The 19,607-nt window shown below is 42.5% G+C and overlaps 1 protein-coding gene across 1 annotated transcript; it reads left to right on the plus strand.

The window, feature by feature from the left end:
• The first annotated feature begins 12,817 nt into the window (after nucleotides 1-12,817).
• LOC122001242 (E3 ubiquitin protein ligase DRIP2-like) lies at nucleotides 12,818-19,475 on the plus strand. Its single transcript, XM_042555888.1, has 7 exons — nucleotides 12,818-13,243; nucleotides 14,483-14,582; nucleotides 15,575-15,905; nucleotides 16,037-16,449; nucleotides 16,543-16,593; nucleotides 17,157-17,229; nucleotides 19,111-19,475. The coding sequence occupies exons 1-7, from the start codon at nucleotides 13,117-13,119 to the stop codon at nucleotides 19,285-19,287; spliced, it is 1,272 nt and encodes a 423-aa protein (XP_042411822.1). The 5' UTR covers nucleotides 12,818-13,116; the 3' UTR covers nucleotides 19,288-19,475.
• Nucleotides 19,476-19,607: the final 132 nt, after the last annotated feature.

The raw sequence follows: 19,607 nt of genomic DNA on the forward strand, positions 1-19,607 counted from the left end.
CAATTTTGATGTGAGATATGGGTTTAGGTATCTTAGACTAAGGTCTCATGCATTTTCTAAACACAAATTTGATCTCAATATCAAAATATGTTTTTCATCCTTAAATCAATTCAATTGATTATTAATGCAAGAGATGATGACATGGCATAAAATGGTATCATAAATGAAAACATGTGCCAATGTCATGATGTCATGGCATAAAGTTTGAAACTTAAATAAACATGACATAAAAACTAGCCTAAGCATTATCATGACATTTCAAATGATAATAAAACTAAACATGATGTCATGACATGTGAGGGCAAACAATCATGGCAAGATTTAGCATAAATAAATATACCTAGATTACCTATCTAAGTATCCTTAACCACTTGGCTAACTTCAAATTTAATCCTAGATTGCCCCAAAATGCCAAAATCCTAATTTTGACACTTCTTGAACTCTAGATTAATTCATGCCACTTAAAGATCAAATTTATCCTCAAAACTTGGCATGTTTCATTTTTCCTCGAGAGTTCTCTAGATTTTCCCAAATTGTGCCAATTGAGATTAAAAATAAAATTTCCAATCTTTAGGCACATTTAACTCTTCAAAGGAGTAAATGATAATTCCATTTCATTTTCAAAAGTTCTCAAAACCTTGAAAATGCTCCTTGAGTGTCAATTTCCTCAAAGTTGGGTTAACTACCCTTCTAATCGGAGTTGACACTCTCTAACCCATTTATGGGGTAGAGAAGATGCTCCTAGGAACCCAATACTTATTAGAGCTCATTGGGTTCACTAAATATTCACTAGGGATAACTTCCCTAGCAACCCTCCTAATGACCCTCTTAGGCTTTAAAGCCTTGGTCATTTGGGTCTCATCAAGGTCAACTATAGGGGTGACTCCCCTTGTGAGCTTGGTAATGGTCTTCCTAGCCCTAGGTTTTGTTCCATAATCGAATGAAACATTATGATAAGTGGGCTTGACCAATTGGGACTTAGGTTTGTGACCCAAACCTTTCTTGTCCTTGGACTTGGGTTTTTGACCCTTAGACCCTAGAGTCAAATCCTTAAGAGCCTTTTCTAGAGAGTCAAGTCTTGACCTCAAGACTTGATTTTCTTTCTCTAATACCTCAAGTTTTGATTTATCATTTTTCTTTGAGGTATTCCTAGGCATGTGTCTAGATGATTTGGGATTTCTATCTAGATTTTCCTTAGCCTTAGATGAGTTAATTCTAGGGTTAGCATTTCTAGAATTGTTCTTATCTAGGCTAACATGCTTGGCTCCTAAGCACATGTATCGATTTCTAGTGTTAACATGCTTATCATTATTGACAATGGCAATAAGACTACTAGCATGCATCCTACTAGAATTGCAAGAATGAGCTTTAAATGTTACCTTAGGGTTTGCCTTAGCTCCCCCTTTACATGTGTTTGGCCTCTTGTCCTTGTGAGGTTGCCTCCCCCTTGGACATTGACTCCTATAGTGTCCCCGTTGCTTGCATTGGAAGCACACCACGTACTTCTTGCTCTTGCATGTCGGGACTCCGGCTTCCTTGACCTTTGGTGCCGGTGGAGTCTTTCTAACCCTCTTTGGACACTTACTCTTGTAATGCCCAAACTTCCTACACTCAAAACACATTATGTGTAATTTGCTTGAAATCACAGTGTTTGAGTTACCTAGGGTTGTGGATGTAGATGAGCTTTCTTCTTCATCCCTTCCGGAGGTAGATGCCTCTTCTTGCTCCGATCTTGAACAAGAGCTCTCCTCCTCTTCTTCCTTGGATGTTGAGTAGCCCTCAACTCCCAATTCGCTTCCTCCATGATGTGAGCTACTTGGCTCACTAGGCTCCTCTTCATGGAATTTTGCCAAATTGTTCCACAATTCCTTGGCGTTGTTGTACCTATCTATCTTGCACAAAACATTATTAGGTAAAGCAAATTCAATAATTTTTGTTACCTCGTCATTGATTTCGGATTGTCGGATTTGCTCTTTCGTCCACTCCTTCTTCTTGATAGGTTTTCCTTCCTCATCCATCGGAGGGGAAAACCCTTCTTGTACACAAAACCAATTTAACATATTAGTCCTAATAAAATACATCATCCTTACCTTCCAATATGTGAAGTTGTCGTGAGACTCGTAGAAGGGTTGAATCGTGACATCTTCTCCATAGAGATCCATCTCTAGCCCGTGCTCCCCCGGGTGTTGATCCGTCGAAGAGCGGCCTCGCTCTGATACCACTTGTTGGGATCCTTCGTACGGAGGCTAGAGAGGGGGGTGTGAATAGCCGACCCCAAATCGTCGCGTTTCTACAAAGTAGGGTTAGCGCAGCGGAAAATAACACGTAGAAACGAAGGAAAAGAAGACAAACCTCAAACAAACCGATGTAACGAGGTTCGGAGATAAACTCCTACTCCTCGGCGTGTCCGTAAGGTGGACGAAGCCTATCAATCCGTCGGTGGATGAGTCCCCGGAGAACCGGCTAATAAATGCTCCTTGTGGGTGGAGAAACCTCGCCACAATACTTGTAACAACAAGAAAGGAGTACAAGGAAAACAAGAAGCAAATACAAATAGCAATATGAATGCAACACTCGCTTGCCTTCTCTGTCGATCGGAGGCGATGAAGCAGCAACTTCACAACCCAAACGTAGCAGCTGATCGACGACTGGAAGCTCATGCGAAGCTTGCGAAGAAGAGCTCAACAAAGCTCAAGCACAGCAACACTTAGAATGAAGAAGAGAAGAGAAAGAAGCGAGAGTACGAAGATGCCCTCGTCTCCTTTATACCGAAGAAGAAACAACGAAGAAACTAGCGTTGCGCTGCGCAGTTAGAACCCGATCGGCCTGCTGGACCGATCAGTTCGCGCGATCGGTCCCTGACCCGGACACGATCGTCGGTCACGTAAACATCATGCGTACTACGATCGATGCGTGGACCGATCAAAGACAATGAATCGGTCCACGACCGATCCCAACTCTTGGCTTTGAAGCTCTTCCTTCCGCGATCGCCGTCTCTCGATCGGTCGCCCGGCCGTCGGGAGCTCTGATCGGTCCACGACCGATCGGGCGTCTCGCGGCATCGTCACCTTCCGATCGGTCCGCGGACTCGATCGAATACCGATCGAGCACACTATCGGATTCGATCGGTCACGGCCGATCGAGATAATCCAGTGACTTGGTTTTGCCCAAACCAAGTCCCAAGCCTTCCAAACCAACATTTGGTCAACCTCGACCTGTTGGTACTTCATTCTAGCATCTGGTCACTCCTTGACTGCTAGAATTCCCCGCCAAGTGTCCGATCAATCCCTTTGACCTACTTGGACTTTCCTCAACACGGATGTCCGATCATCCCGATCCATCTGGATTTTCCTGCTCGCTTCACTCACGGACTTTCACGGCTTCACTCACCAGATTTCCACCTGCCTAACATCCCGTTAGGACTTTCCCTGCCCGGCTTCACTCACGGGACTTTCCAACCGCCTAACATCCCAGTTAGGACTTTCCCACTGCTCGGCTTCACTCACGGGACTTTCACCGCCTAGCATCCTAGTTAGGACTTTCCCACCGCCTGGCTTCACTCACGGGACTTTCCACGCCTAACATCCAGTTAGGACTTTCCTTCGTGTCAAGCTCCCTGCTCTTTTCTCTGCCAAGTCTCCATACTTGGACTTTTCCAGTGCCAAGTCTCCATACTTGGACTTTTCCCGTGCCAAGTCTCCACACTTGGACTTTTCGCGTGCCAAGCTCCCTGCTTGGACTTTTCCAGTGCCAAGTTCCCTGCTTGGACTTTTTCCGTTGCCAAGTCTCTATACTTGGACTCTTTCCCGAATCAGGTCAACCAGGTCAACCTAGACCTACGGTTGCACCAATAATCTCCCAAACATCTATTCTTGTCCCATATCAAGAATACAACTCTTCCACGAGTGTCAAACATCAAAATACAACTCAACTAGGTCAACCTTGACCTAAGGTTGCACCAACAGGTTCTAGGGTTCGGATAACTTGAGTGTTCGGCTTCTTCTTGCGCCCACAGATCCTCCTCGACGATGGTGATCGCACACGGTTGAGGACCCGCCGGAAAGTCCCTTCGCCGGCGCCGAAGACAAAGCTAGGGCTTCGTTTTCGCCCAAGCACAGAACGGCGCCGCTCTGTCGCGTGAGAAACAGAGAAGAAGAGGAGAAAGTTAGGTCACGGGAGAAAATAAAACTCCCTTTATAACTAGGATATTCGATTACTAACTATACCTTATATATAATTCGTTCTTTCCTTAATTAACAACAATCGCTGGCACAGTTGGTTCGCTGCGTTTTGCTTAAGGCGCAGCTCACGGGTTCGAGTCTCGGCTGCAATCATTTTTCTTTCTATTTATTCCCTAATCATTAACTACTGCTTAACTAGAATATCTCTCATTCTTTAATAAGAAATGCCCGCTGGAACAATTGGTTGGCTGTGTTTAACCGAAACCTCTGGTCGCGGTTTCAAAACCTCAATCGAGCGTTTAATTTTCTTTTTATTTTAACTGTTCTTAAATACTGCTTAAATGTATTTCATCCCATATATGTTTACATAAAGGGCGCAGATCAGTTGGCTAGCTGGATTCGGTTAAGGTTCAGTTCAAGTCCGAGGTCCACAGTTCGAATCTCACCTTCAACGTTTTTTTTTTAAAACTTCTTTCTTTTTGTAACCCTACTAAACGACCTCCAAAAATTACGTAAAAATACTCTAAAAATTTCTAAAAATCTCTAGAATATTTTAAAAGTATTTCCAAATATTTTTATGAACTTTTAGAACTTGAAATAGGGAAAATTGGGTCGTTGCAAGAGGATTGGTCGCTCAACGCTTTTAGCTTCTTGACTTCCTCCTCCAAAAATGCGAGTCTTTGGCACATGACCAGACTCTCTACCCAATACTACGAATAACCAAGAAAGTATAAGCGTCAACCAGGGATAAATTGAGAAAATACAATAAGACACAACACTTATCCCAGTGGACATCTGGGTGCAGATATCCGCAAGCACCCCCGGAGGCATCATCGTTGCATGAGCTCGAGCGTCATCCCATATCTAGGCGAGCGACCCCTGGATAATTATTTGGTGCTCGAGGGCTCAAGATTCAACGCTAGCCGACTCATGCCATTCTTCAGTCGGTAGATGGAGAACCACCGTTATATGGTGCTGGCCGCTCGGGGCTGACTAGGCCGAGGTCGCTCGCCCGAACGGCCGAGACGAGGATGCCGGACGGATGCCGAATTTTTTAACCTTCAATGGTGGTGGCATGAAGGCCACTGGTGGCGCAGAGAGTCCCTTGTGGCAGGCCGGATGATGATGACGTCCGATCAGACGACGTGGGGGCGATAGTCTCTTGAACAAAAGCGGGGATTAAAGTTTCAACCTGTTCGGTGGACCGCACCGCACCACCGAGGATGCGGAGCGTGATGAGGGCTCCACCCGGCACCTCTTATGCCTAATCAGCGTCTCTTCTGAGGAGGCCAAGCCCGACACCCCCTCGACCTGAACAACCGGAAGTCGTTCGGAGGGAGGGTGTGATCCACCAGCAGCTTCACTACTTGGCGTCCGGCTGGCTGCCCCTCTGCTCACCAAGACTGGAGCCGCTTCGCTCTCGTCTTGTGGGTCTTCTTGAGAGCCGATCGGCTGCAGACCGCGACTCTCTAACTCCTCTATAATCGTTGTGTTGATCGTGACATCCGCAAGCTTAGCCTTGCCAGCCAGACACGCACGTAGCATGACTTCAGCTGCAAAAGAGGAAGAAAAATCAGTTAAAATCAAAGGAAGGAGTGAAGGAGTTGCATACCTAGGCTGGACGGAAGCCGGGTGTGGATTGGACTCAGGCCAAAAATGTAGAGGACACCCTCCAACAGCAATTTGTGAATGTCATACTTCTGACCGGCCAACACTAAAGCTGCGTTGAGGTAGTCCGATCAACTCTTGTACTGTTTCAAGGGAGGTTGACTCGCCACTTCGAGCTGCTAGTGGGTCAGGAAGTCTGGACGCTCGGGAAGGCGTACAAAAAAGAAGTATTCCCTCCAATGCTTGTTGGAGGTCGACATTTTGTCAAAGAAAACTAAGACCACTCGGGCTTGGAAAAGAAAAGTCCCCGGCTTGGACAATTTCAGGTAATAAAAATAGTGAAAAATCCGGGAAGTGAGAGGAATGTCATGCAGGCAGAATAGAACAACTACCCTGCACAACAGTCGAAAGGAGTTCGACACTAATTGATGAAGGAAGATGCGAAAGTATTTACAAATGATGGGAAAGAAGGGATGAATAGGAAACCACAGACTAGCGGTAAACTGATCCCTAAAAAATGTAAGACAGTCGGGCGACAGAGAGTTTGGCCGATCAGAAGGAGAAGGAAGAACAATTTTGTATCCAGAAGGAAAATCAAAGGCGGCGGTCAGACTCTCAACATCACCAGCGTCAAACTTGGACTTAGTAGAGGTATACCAAAGCCCAGGGACGCCGACAGGCAATTGTGTGGAACTCGCCATCGCAAAAAACACAAAGGCAATGAAAGGATGCGAGCAGAAGGAAGACTACTGGAAGAATATCGCCGGAATACAGAAAGAAATGTCGAAAAACTTGAAGACGGGTGTGATTAGAAGGAAGCGTACTAGAAGGTCCCCGGAGGAGCAGGAAATGAGGAATGTCGTTGGAGCACAGACGGAGTTATCGCCGAAGAGCTCGAAGACGGAGATGCGAAGGAGGAGGAGGCGACGCACACGGGTTTATAAGTCTCGGGGTCGGACAACCTGAGCTGTCCGATCTAGGTCGCGGAAACCCAGGTAGAAATCGGGTCGTTGAATTTGAAACGGCAAACGTCATATCGCCACCGGATATCCGCCTATCACGGTAAGCGTGCAGCGGCAGCAGGCAAGACATGTGGCGCCTCGCCACAGGCCAACATTTAATGAGGGCAATTAAAAGGCATTGGGGCGCGCTCAGCCATAATGTGCAGAGATTTGTACGATTTCCTAGAAAGATGGGTGACATAAGCCCGAATTGCGTTCGCCCAAGATAGTGCAAGAAAAGGTTTCCAAGTATAAATGTTTGTTGTGCCGATCGACTTAAGGGAGCAGACGTATGTCCGAACGACAATCTTCAACAAGCCAACTGGCAAAGAGCGGTCACATAGCCGACCATTGCACCACGTTGGTCAGATCAGAAACCATGGAGTGTCAAAGCCAATCAGGGGGAAAGCTACACAGATAATTTTTTCCAGTCAATCGGACTTGCAACCTCCTTCGACTAGACTTGAGGGGGAGGCATGTGATGCGGTGATAAGGAGGAGCCCCACCCCGCGGAGGATAGTTGTCATGATAGAAGTCAAAGTCAAGGCGGATAATGCTCAAATATCACCAGTCGGTCGGGTGATCATGCCCGACCGGGGGCAGAAGGTTCCGGGACGATCCCGGGTGGAGAAGGTTCCGATTCGATTCCACCTTTGACATAGGGAGGTGTCAAATGACTGACGCTCAATGGAGTATTAGGCACCAGATAGAGGAGGAGATGATGCGCAAAAGACGGGTCGATCGGCTACCCCGATCGGCCAGGAAGCATGACTCGATATTGGTAGAGCAGAACTTGGGCCGAGCGGACCTGACACAAGAACAAGCGAGTTTCGGTCAAACGGACGAGACACAAGAATAGTGGAGTTACGACCGAGCGGACGAGACACAGGAGTAGTGAAGCTCCGGCCGAGCGGCCAACCCGCTCGGCCTAACAGCATACTCCCGCTGTTATCCATCGACATCCTTTTGGGAGTTAGTGTCGCTGACACCAAGCATGGACAACCAGAAGATCGTACGACGGAAGCTTCCACTGTCACTTCAGAGATATGCTCGGCCTGTTAAGGTACTGTGTCAGGGACACTTTACTGACAAGTCTTTTCAGGAAAAACTTTGGGAAGCGTGCTCGCCTTGGGGAGTGTGCACACGTACTACAGGAGCTCTATATAAAAGGGGGGTCTAAGCATCGGCGGAGGTATACAATAGACATTGTTCTTGCTACTGTTCATTCTTGTTGTTGCTCCGCCTAGATCATTGTCGGTGACTGACTTGAGCGTCGGAGGGCCAATGCTAGGGATCCCTTCCCTGGCTCGGCATTGACGTAATCTATGTTGTAGGTCGGAGCGGAGTCTACAGGCGATCAGCGGGTGCACCATATCCCCAGCTTTCCATCTCATCAACTTTTGGATATGATCATTTGTGATAAGGGGAGTATTGAAAGTTATCATGAATATAAATGAGAGTCAATTGGATATTGAGTTGGGTTAAAGTTAAGAAGGGTCAACGAGGCCATCCTCTTTTCGATTGAGCCAATCTATCAAAATTGACCGGTCAGTCTCCCAAGATCGACCTGCCAGGGTTGGCCCACTAGTCATCCTGGCCAAGCCAACCCATTAGTGCAAACTCCTTAGTCTTCCAAGGTTGATATGCCAAAGCCAAGTAGCCAACCAACCAATCTTCTAAGGTCGTCTCGCCAGGGCTAACCCGCCAGTCTTCCCAGCCAAACTGACCCACTAGAGCCGACCGGTCAGTTTTCCAAGGCCAATCTGCCAAAGCTGACAAACTAATCTTCCAAGGCCAATCGGCCAAAGCCGAAAGACCAGTCTTCGAAGGCTAACCTGCCAGTCAGTCCAGTCAAACCGACCCCCCGGTTAGTCCAACCAATCCGACTTGCCACCCACCGGGTGGTTCTATACTGACTTTAGGAGGTGAGCTCCTCAACCGGATATCTAGTTTATGTCTGATCGGCTCTGTCATTCCGACGCTCCGACTCATCTCCACTCCAACCTGATGCCTCTCCCAGGCTCAAATACCCAGACATTATAGCATGTTGGCCTCTTGTGGTTTGTTAGAACACATGAGTGTCCAAACACGTAAAGTAGTATGCATGACATAACGTGATCTCTTCAAGATCTCCACAATATAAGATACGAGTGGCATGACCCCCTGATACCTTTGACATTATACATTCTTTAATGTGAATATGACATTTTGTTAGAAGTACATCATCCCCTTTGACAGACATGAATGTGACACATCACTCCTTCGTACTATAAAGAATCTCACCCCTACAAACCTAGGATATTGAATATTCATTGCTACATATACTCATATTTTATTTATAACCACCCGTTCGGCACTAGCATTAACAGCTCAATTGGCGGAACCGATCGGCATATTTCAATCGGCAACGACTTCACATGCAAAATATCCAAACAATAGCAGAAGTTGATCAATTGCATAGTGATAAAAAATTCCAAAGTACATTCACAATAGCCATCAAACTCCAAGGTACCAAATCCGATCGGCTAAAGCAATTTGGCAACATTAATTGATTCAGCAGCCAAATGAAAAACTTCTCCAATTGGAAAATGTCGATCAGCAACCACACAAATCTTTCATTGGCAATTAGAAGCTTCTCATCCAATTATGGGACCATGCAACTAATTTCAAATGGCAGCCCTCGACTTCACTCGGAACATGTCGTTCGGCAGCCCTCTTGATAATTCTTTAGTTGGAAAGAATTCAATCGGCTTCACTCATCATTCCACTTTATCAATGAAAATTTCAATCAAATTCTAGATTGACAAAAGCCGTGGGCAAGTTCCAAGGCAATTCGAATGAGAAAGTCCAATTTGCTTCATTCGGCAATTCAAAATTTCCATTCAGTTGCAAATGACTCAGTCTCATTGGCTTCCAGTGAAACAATTCCCAATTAGTTTCGGGTGGCAAAATTCATTTGGCAATCTCAATTAAGCGGATCGGCAAGATCCAACCGCATGTAAATGGATAAATTCTGATTGATATACAAAAATTCCAAAAAAAGTTCACAAGGCCAAAGTCCAACCATGGCTCGGCCCCACCGATGGAAAAATTAATGATTGCTTGTACGGTGTAACTATGAATGGTCACCCGCTCGACACAAATTATCGTCACATATTTAGCTATTTTTACTCTGACTCTACAATCCGGAGCAATTCAATCTAGCGATAGATTTAATTTAGTTAGTTGGACTCACACCTCCTTTAATTAAATTTGAAAAAGAAACTTGTGATACGAGAACTATTGAAAGCTACCACAAATGCAAATTAAAGTTAATCGGATGTTGAGTTAGGTTAAAGTCAAAGAGGGTCAATGGGACCATCTCTTTTTGACGAAGTTGAATCTACCAGAGCCGACCGACCAGTCTTCCAAAATTGATCCGTCCAAGCCAATCCACCAGTCTTTCTAGCCAAGCCAACCCACCAGAGCTGGCCAGTCAATCTTCTAAGGTTGATCCGCCAAAGTCGACCGGTCAATCTTTCAAGGTTGACTTGCTAGAGTCGATCGATCAATCTTTCAAGGCCGACCCACCAGTCTTCCATACCGGACCGACCTGCCAAAGACAACCCGTTAGTCTTCCAAGGCCGACCCGATAGAGCCAATTGGCTAGTCTTCCAAGGCCAACTCGCTAGAGCTGACCGACCAGTCTTCTAAGGTTGACCTACTAGTTAGTTCAGTAGAGCTAACCCCCTAGTCAGTCAAGTCAAGCCAAGCCAACCTACCACCCACTGGGGATGATCAGCTTCTCGATCGGGTATCCAGCTCATGTCCGATCGGACGCTCCAGCTCATCTCCACTCCAACCCGACGCCTCTCCTAGGCTCAAATACCTAGACGTTCTAGCATGCGGGCCTCCCGTTGGTTGTCAGAACACATGGGTGTCCAAATACATGGAGTAGTATGTATGACATAGCGTGATTGCCTCAATATCTCCACAGTACAAGACGTGACTGACATGACCCTTTGATACCTTTAACATGACACATTCTTTAATATGAGCATGACATCTTGTCAAAAGTACACCATCACCTCTGATAGCCATGTGACGTATCCCTCCTTCATACTATAAAGAGCTCCACTCTCATGGACTAAGGTATGTTGGATACTCATTATTATATGCACTCAAATTTCATTTACTCAGCTACTATTCATCTTTCCCACATTTTTATATCTCCGGAGATTTGACTTGAGTATCGAAGTGAAAGGCCAGGGCAACTCGGTCTCCCTCTAATGTTCCGTCTACCTTTTCCTACCTTCTAGCAGTCTTGCATACACCATTGACGGAAGACTTTCTAGCACCCTTGGTCTCCTTTTCTTAATTTTTCTTGAAGGTCTAGCGATTTAGCCTGTCTAGAAGATAGCTCACCTTCTTCTCCCTCCAAGTCATGATTATATTACGTGATCTATATTATAGCTAGCCCACCGACATGTTGTAAAATAATAAAGCAATATCAAGCAGTATTATTTTTGCACAAAAAGTCCCCTTTTATTCACTCTGAGAAGGTATGAAGCAGTGTCGCGTCCCTTTCTCACGCGCGGAACCAAACTCTGGTTTGGTTTTGGTTTAGACCGAAACCAAACTGGTTTGGTTCAGACTGAACCAAACCAGCAAAAACAGACCGGGCCGCCCGTGAGCGCAGGGCCCACGGGCTGGGAATTTGCACCCCCCTTTGCGCACGTGACGCCCGGTTTATGGATTTCCGGCTCGAACCCCCAAATCCACTCGATTTGGACTTGGCCCGCGCATGCGTGTAGGTCCTCTTATCATTGCTAAGCAAGGATAGAAGGATTTCCTATATAAGCCCTTCCAAGCTTCTCCACTTAGCAATGTGAAACTAAAAACACTACAAAAAAAATACTTTGAATTTAAAACAAAATTCAACACGACATTCCAGTTTCACCAATTTTAGACGGATCAGTTTGCAATTTGATTAGCAAGAGAAGAAAGAAGCATATGCGAAGCGATGGTTCCGTTGTTATTCTAAATTTTGATAGTTTGAACAAGAGTTAAATTATAAACGTTGAGTGTTGTTTTGATATGTTTGAGTAGGAATTTGGAGTTTGGAGAATTCATGCTCAATGAGCTAGGTTGATTCGACATGGCCAGGGTACGTTGACCCACTCGATGACTTGAAAGTTGTAAAATAAAAAAATGGATAGTATAATTAAGATATCTAAGGGATTGCAAAATGAGAAATACTGAGATGACATTGAAGTAATCTAGAGTGATGATTTGGCATCACCAAGTTGACAACTCGATTACTTGAGGTTTATAAACGTTTGGAGAAGGTTGAATGAGACTAATGGAGGGATTGCAAGACATAAAGCATCAAGGTGGTGAGGATTATCCTATGGGTATAATTAAGTTGGTACTGGAATGATATAATTGTTTCATCAATATAGTGAAGATGATAGTCAACGGAGTAGAATAAGTACGTAGGTGAAGAGGAGTTCGGATCCTCTGTCCCCAAATTTTTCTATCTCCGTATTTTCTTATTGATCGGACGGATCAGATTACATCTCAAGGATACCTTACACAACACGAGGATACTATACATATCTTAAGAATGTCATGATATTTTGAAATGCAATCTGGTCCGTTCGATCAATAGAGGATACAGGGATAGAAAAATTTGAAGATAGAAGATTTGAACTGGGTGAAGAATGATAAATGAATGAGTAGGGGTTGAATAACCTGACAAGTTAAAATGCTTAATTTTTGAAAAAAAATCTATCGATAAATCATTGATAATGAAGTAGGAGAGAGGACTACTGAACCATATAAAATACTCATCGTTAGCCATTGTAAATGTTTTTCTGGTGTATATTTTATTCCCGATGAGTAACGCAATTTTAATTAGATGATATTAGATCCAACGGTTCACAACCGGTTCGCTGCATGAACCGGCATATAAAACCGGTCGGCTTCGATAATACCGATCAACTTGTAATAATAAAATAAAATTATAAATTAGTTTTTCCTCTTTCTCTTATGGCTCAGCGTCGTACGTCGTCCTTCTCCTTCGATCCCTTCCCCCTTCGCCTTCGAATCTATCCTCCAATCCCTCTCCCCGCCGCCTACTACTCGGACTTCTCCGCAAAAATCCCAACTTGGTCTCCGCCCTGCTGTCGATCCATTTGCGCCGCCCTTCCGCCACGTGATTCGCAGATCAATGCGGCGCCTTGGTCCGCAGGGAGCAGTCTCCCGCCTCCTCGGTTCCCGTTTATCATGAAAGATTGGATTCGGGAGGCAGCGTGAGGGACTTAAGAAGAGACTTGGTCGACGGAATGGCAGCGGCCGCGGTAGCGGCAGTGGTGACGGTGAAGCGGAAGTTGCTGGTAGCGTGCATGACGTGCCCAGTCTGCCACAAGTTAATCCGGGATGCCACCACCATCTCTGAGTGCCTGCATACGTGTGAGTGTGCCTCCTCATCCTCCCCTTCTGGTGCTCTAATCTGAGGGCCTCCGTTTCTTCCGGCCCCTCCAATTTGACGTCTTTCGCCGATTCATGGTGTTTCTCTGTAGTTGTGCATGTTGTTTTATAGTTTATTCCTAGAGTGGAGTTCTTCGATCTTGGTTTACGCGATTCCTCGGTTTCTTCTCGTGTGAGAATCAGATCTTTGATTTTTTTTTTTTTTTTCCCTTCTTCTTCTTCTTCTTCTTTCTATGGAAGATTCAGAAATTTGGGGAGTCTCTAGGTTTGGAAACTTACCTTTTGTCGTTTTGAGTTTTTCCCACTTTGGTATGAGGCATTATGATGGGATGGCACATGACGCCAAGTATATATTTTTGCCTACATATAGACAAAGAAGTAAGTTAATACGTAAAGCGGGCATTGAAAGTTAAAATCTTCATTTCTTTTTCTTGATACATGAAGTGGTTCCTGCTATCAAAAATAGAAGATTTTTGCAAGTCTTCTCCACGTTAATGAACTGAGATAGTTGGATAGAGAATGCCCGCAGGAGGTGAAATCAGTGCTAGTCCACAAAAGTTCTTGATAAAGGTGGCATCTAAGTTACTACTTTGATTGTGCACTCGCAAACAAAAGGAGAGATTGTCTGTGATGCCTTTCTGAGGCGTGAAAATATACTCATGTCATTGTTGGCACTTTCCAGAAAATAGGAAACAAGAAATTCTTGGCACTTGGATTAATTTTACAACTAAAACTTCAGTCTAGTTTTTCTTGAGATCAAATTCTGTATTCATGTTTGATTGTTTCGTAGTCATTTTTGGCAATTTCTGTTAGGTAGTATAGACCGATCCATAATATAGACTCACTTATTTTTTGGAAAAATTATTTGGTGCTGCAGTTGAGATAAACTGGTGTAGTTTCTTTCAACTTCCTGAGCCTTCAAATAGACTATTATACCTAAAAGTTGACTTTTCTTGAGTAGATAGCATCTTTTGCTTTAGTTATTTTCACTTTGGACATAGCATCTCCCAACACACAGGTGTCTCTTATGTCATTCAGTATTTCTTATCCCAACACACATTTGAGAACTATTGCTGTCTTTGATGATAGATTTTGTCCTTCCATCTTGTGTCTGAGTTGTATTGTTTTTTTATTATTGATGTTTTGCTTTGTCATTTGGAAGAAATTTTCAATTTTTTTGTGGAAAAAAAAAATCTTTTTCATACTTTGATCTTCAAATAGTTTGCAGGAAGTGTATATATGAAAAACTCACAAGTGAAGAGGTAGATTGCTGTCCTATATGTAATATTGAACTGGGCTGTGTCCCTATTGAAAAGCTAAGGTAATTTGCTTTCCTTTGTTGTGCTGGTGCTGTTTGCATTATGTTGCTTATTATAGTTTCGCACTAGGTTTTGGTATACAAATTGTTTGAAGTAGCTATTATATTATCCAGGTTCTGGATTTCTGCAATATTATAGTGAAAACCTTATTGTTGACTGGATTATCAATATCTAAACTTCCAACTTAGTTTTTTTTTCACTTTTTGGATCTGCTGGAATAAAAAATAGTTTCACTGACTTATAAAATAGAGGCACAGCTTCTATCTTTGACTTCAAACGGTATGTGTTTATCACCTTTAACTGCTCTCATGTCATGTGTCAGTGCTTCTTCCCAATTCCATTATTTGGAGGAACTGATTGTTCCCCGAGATGGGGTTGACCTGTCTGTAGGATTGGCGGGATTTGTTCTGTGCATCATAGATTATGTGAAAGTGCAGCATATGCAACAGTAGGGGAGGTTTCTTGTGGTATGAAGGCCTCAAGCAGGTAGTAGTGTGTCAAACTTCTGTGGGTGAAAGGCTGTATTGTTCAAGGCTGGGTGGTAAGCCAGAGATCAAAATATGCAATGTGCATAGTAGAGTTCTGAAGCTGGAATGGTAACCTCATTAGTTTTGAATTTGTATGATAAGTTTAGGGAATGGCTTGGCTTTAAGTAGCAGCATCCTCAAATGATTTATGAGTTGCGGTAGTTTAGTGTATAGCCTGGGGTTGTTAGCCTTTTTTTAGTTTTTGTCAGTTGTTGTCTAGAGCAAGACTTTCAGTTTTAGTGACAGGATCCTCTCTTGTCATTCTATCTATTTTCTAAAAGAACACTGCATTTCAATCTTACTATATTAAGGATGTTATGAGTGTTACAACAATTGTGAAATGCCAATATGCTGGGCAATTGTGAAATGGATTTTTGGTTAAATCTGAAATTCCTTGTTTTATACTTTGAGTTTCTGATACAATATGTCTCTCTTCAAGCATATCCTAATTTTGGTACCATCTGCAGAGCTGACCACAATCTACAAGATTTGAGATCTAAGATATTTCCTTTCAAAAGGAGAAAGATTGAAGCTCTTGAAAATTTTCCTCTTGTAACATTTCCTGCTAAAAGAAAAGAGAGATCACTTTCATCATTAGTAGTCGACACTCCTCAAATAGCAGCACAGACAGCTTTGCATGGAAGGCGAACAAGAGCTGCTGCTAGAAAGGCTGCAACATTTTGTGGACAAAGTCCGGATATTCAAGAATCCATAAAGAGGATGGATGATAAAAATCTTGATGACCTTCCTGAAAACTCATCTGCTAATCCAAACAAGCTGAACCCTTGTAGAAAACAGGCAGCAATCCTTTTTCCTAATTTCTTCTTTCCTTGTTTTACTGTTTCTAAAGTTTTGTGTTCTTTTAAGATTTTAAATATAAGTTCACCCTGCATTAGTGTACATGTTTAACTTTGTCAATACTTTCTCAGACTTCTTCAAATATGGAGCCATTCAGCACTACTCCTATCAAACATTCATTGAATGGAGGGGACTCCTTTCGGAATAAGACTGAGCCCTGGAAACCTTTAGATTGTCTAGCTGAAGTGGCAAAGTCTTTTAAGTCCAGCCCACAGAATCCTGTTATCAATGCAGAACTCATCAGTGCACAGAATGGTGAAGCTAATATTAGTCAAACTAGGTCACACAAATTCAAAGTCAAGGACGAGAAAAATGACATCATCCAAATGCCTCTTGTAGCAGCAAAATCTAAAAGGTTGCAAGGGATCAATGGAAAACAGAAGGGTACTATGTCATCATCTCAAGCACCAATTGATGCAACATCTGGGCCATGTGACAGAAGAATTTGCCCAATATGGTTTCAGTTAATTGCTTCCTTAAACCAGTTATGGTCTTTTCTCTCGTGGAGATTGTATAATCACCATTCTTACTTCATTTCTGTTTTGATTTTTATTCATTTTAATGTATTTTTTTTCAGGGAAGGAGATTCACCTCTTCCCCAGATACCAAATAGTTATTTGAGGATTAAGTGAGTTTAATTATCATGATCCTACAATCTCATGCATAATTTGTCTATAGTTTTAACTTGCCACTGTTTTCCTTATCCTTTTCATTTAGAATTTTTTCAGTTTCCCGTAGTTTTTGTTAAAAACCATCAATTCCAGTCTCAATTGCACGTGAAAAGGTTGAGTTGAATTAGACCTTGGCGGATGAGTGGGTTTACATCAAGGTATCTGATCACAATAGTCAGGACTTACAAATGATGATAATGATAATAGTTCAGGTCAATCATGTGTAGTTGTATAACTACAATTATTTTGTTAAAGACCTTCCAGCAAGGAAATTTTAGTTGCTAAAAGAATCCAGAGCACATGCATAAGGATCAATGATAGTTAACGTTGCAAACTAAAGATAAACCTGGTTACATTAATTATGCTGATCTTTGTCATTCTGTTAATGCTGACTTAAGAAGGATGGCCTGCGAGAACGATCTTAGGGAAGGACCTCATGCTTGATGAACCTTATTTTTATCACTTGGTATTCATTTTTTTTATCTTCCATTTGATGACTTTTCTGGTTACCATATTTCAGAGATGGCAATGTACCTGTTTCTTGTATCCAGAAGTACCTTGTCAGGAAGCTTGACCTTCACAGTGAAACCGAGGTAATTTATTGAGTTTGCCTAACGTTGGTGTATTTTGCTTGAGTGCAACCCTTGAGATTGTATGATGATCTGAAATGTGTGTTACTTTACTTTTCCTATCCTTCATAAAACATTAATAGTTTGGTAAAATATCAGTTGCATTAATGCTACATAATGTGTACAAAGAAGAAACAGCTAGCAGATATCCTCTAAAGACCCTCCATTAATTTGCAGCCGAATGCCTGAATCAAAAGAATAGCTGCCCTCCCTTAATAAAATATCCTCCAAAGATTCTTCCATTAATCTACAGTCGAATGCCCAAATCAAAAGGATTTGTTTTTCTTAAGAGATGGCAATGTACCTGTTTCTTGTATCCAGAAGTACCTTGTCAGGAAGCTTGACCTTCACAGTGAGAGGTAATTTATAGAGTTTGCCTAAAGTTGGTGCATTTTGCTTGAGTGCAACCCTTGAGACTGTATGATGATCGGAAATGTGTGTTACTTTACTTTTCCTATCCTTCATAAAACATTAATAGTTTGGCAAAATATCAGTTGCATTAATGCTACATAATGTGTACAAGGAAGAAACAGCTAGCAGATATCCTCTAAAGACCCCTCCATTAATCTACAGCCAAATGCCTGAATCAAAAGAATAGCTGCCCTCCCTTAATAAAATATCCTCCAAAGATCCTTCCATTAATCTGCAGTCGAATGCTCTTTATCGGTAGTCTTCATCTAGCAGTGACACCGTTTTGTTAGATGTAGCTTTGGAGAAGAAATTAGCTGAAATATAACTGAACATAATGTCAGTGCCTTCTATTTTCTTCAGCACATTGAGTGACTATATAAAAATCAGTGTGCATGAGTTAAACAATTAATTAGTCATTAAGATTAAAATCAGTACAAGGACGCCTTAGCATATGTAAGCTGGAACTACATAACTCAGTCTTCTTTGTATAGCTTTATAAGTGTTGATCCCCGCCTAATCTTCTTATGGTTCTTCTCTGACACTTAAAGAACTTGAGTTGCGCGGTCAACTGTCCATTTATGTGCAATATCTGGTACAGGTATGACCTACAGAATATTCAAAAATGTAGTATTTGGCATTTCTAGAAAAGACCTAGGCTGCCTTGGGTAAGGCTAAGATCATATCGTTAAGTTTTTCTTATGTCTGTGTTTGAGTTTATCAAACGTTAATACAGGCTTAAAGTTATTTGATCAAGTCAAATACTTGTCCTAGGAGCCTTGTTTGCTTACTATGAGCTGGTTATAGGACAGAAGATCACAGATATACTTGCTAGCAAATTGATATGTCAGTGACCAACTACTTGCGACTATATCCAGAAAACTTGATGTATAAGTAGCTATTACAGAGTTATGAAGCATCCCGGTATATCCAACTGTAAGACTCTTCTTCCTCGCATAATAGACAGTAGATGGACAACAGACTGAGTTTCTCTCTGCAAGCTGCAAGTGTATATGTTCATTCCAAATCTTCTCCATACTATTATTCTGCTCATTAGTTTGTTAAAACAAACCTAATCAGCAGCAGATGTAGACCCAATTTAAAAAGATATATACACACAGAAAATTTCCTAGTAAATACATGCACTTCCCTCGCGATTCTTTGCCAAGCTGTACTTGTATGCTTTAAGGAAGACTATTAAGCCACATCAATGACATTCAAAAGGTTCGATGATACCAATTGCATTCTTTGTTAGTGTCTTGACACTTTATCTATTTAGGCATCCTTCATGGTCATTTCTGAAAAATTTAGTGCATAGCAAATGGAATGTTGGTTTAAAACAGTCAAAAAGCGATGAGATATGACATGGCTAAGGTTCTTGCACTGTCATTGTCGCATAATTGCCTTCAGCTCAACTACTGTTGATGGTGAATGCAGGTGGGTATCATGTTTCGCGGCCAGGCAGTGAGCCCGACTACATCTTTACACAAGTTGCTGGTTCAATGGCTAAGAGTGGGCTCATCACAAAGATTGCCAACCTCCGCCGGAACCTCAGGCAAGGAGTTTGTCATGGTGCTAGCCTACAGTCGATCCAAGGTGGACATTCCAGCTTAACGAACGATTGACAATTTCTTTTGAACTCTTAGCTGATCCTCTACCATTTGTTCATTGAATCGTTGTACGCGATCTTGTTTATTGCTTTGTGGCTCTCGTACTCAATCTGTGATATAATAGTGATTCAGAGGCAAACCAAAGTAAACTAAATATTTTGTATTCTTTATCATACAATTTTATTTTCTTCACATCTCAAAAGAGTTAAACAAATAATAAAGGATTCAATGATACATTATGTTCTAACTTATGTAGTAGTCAATAAGAGTGGCATATGATCATATCATGAATGATTATCAAATGATTACACATGTAAATTATTT

This window comes from Zingiber officinale, chromosome 7A, assembly GCF_018446385.1.
Source record: "Zingiber officinale cultivar Zhangliang chromosome 7A, Zo_v1.1, whole genome shotgun sequence".
Classification (NCBI taxonomy): domain Eukaryota; kingdom Viridiplantae; phylum Streptophyta; class Magnoliopsida; order Zingiberales; family Zingiberaceae; genus Zingiber; species Zingiber officinale.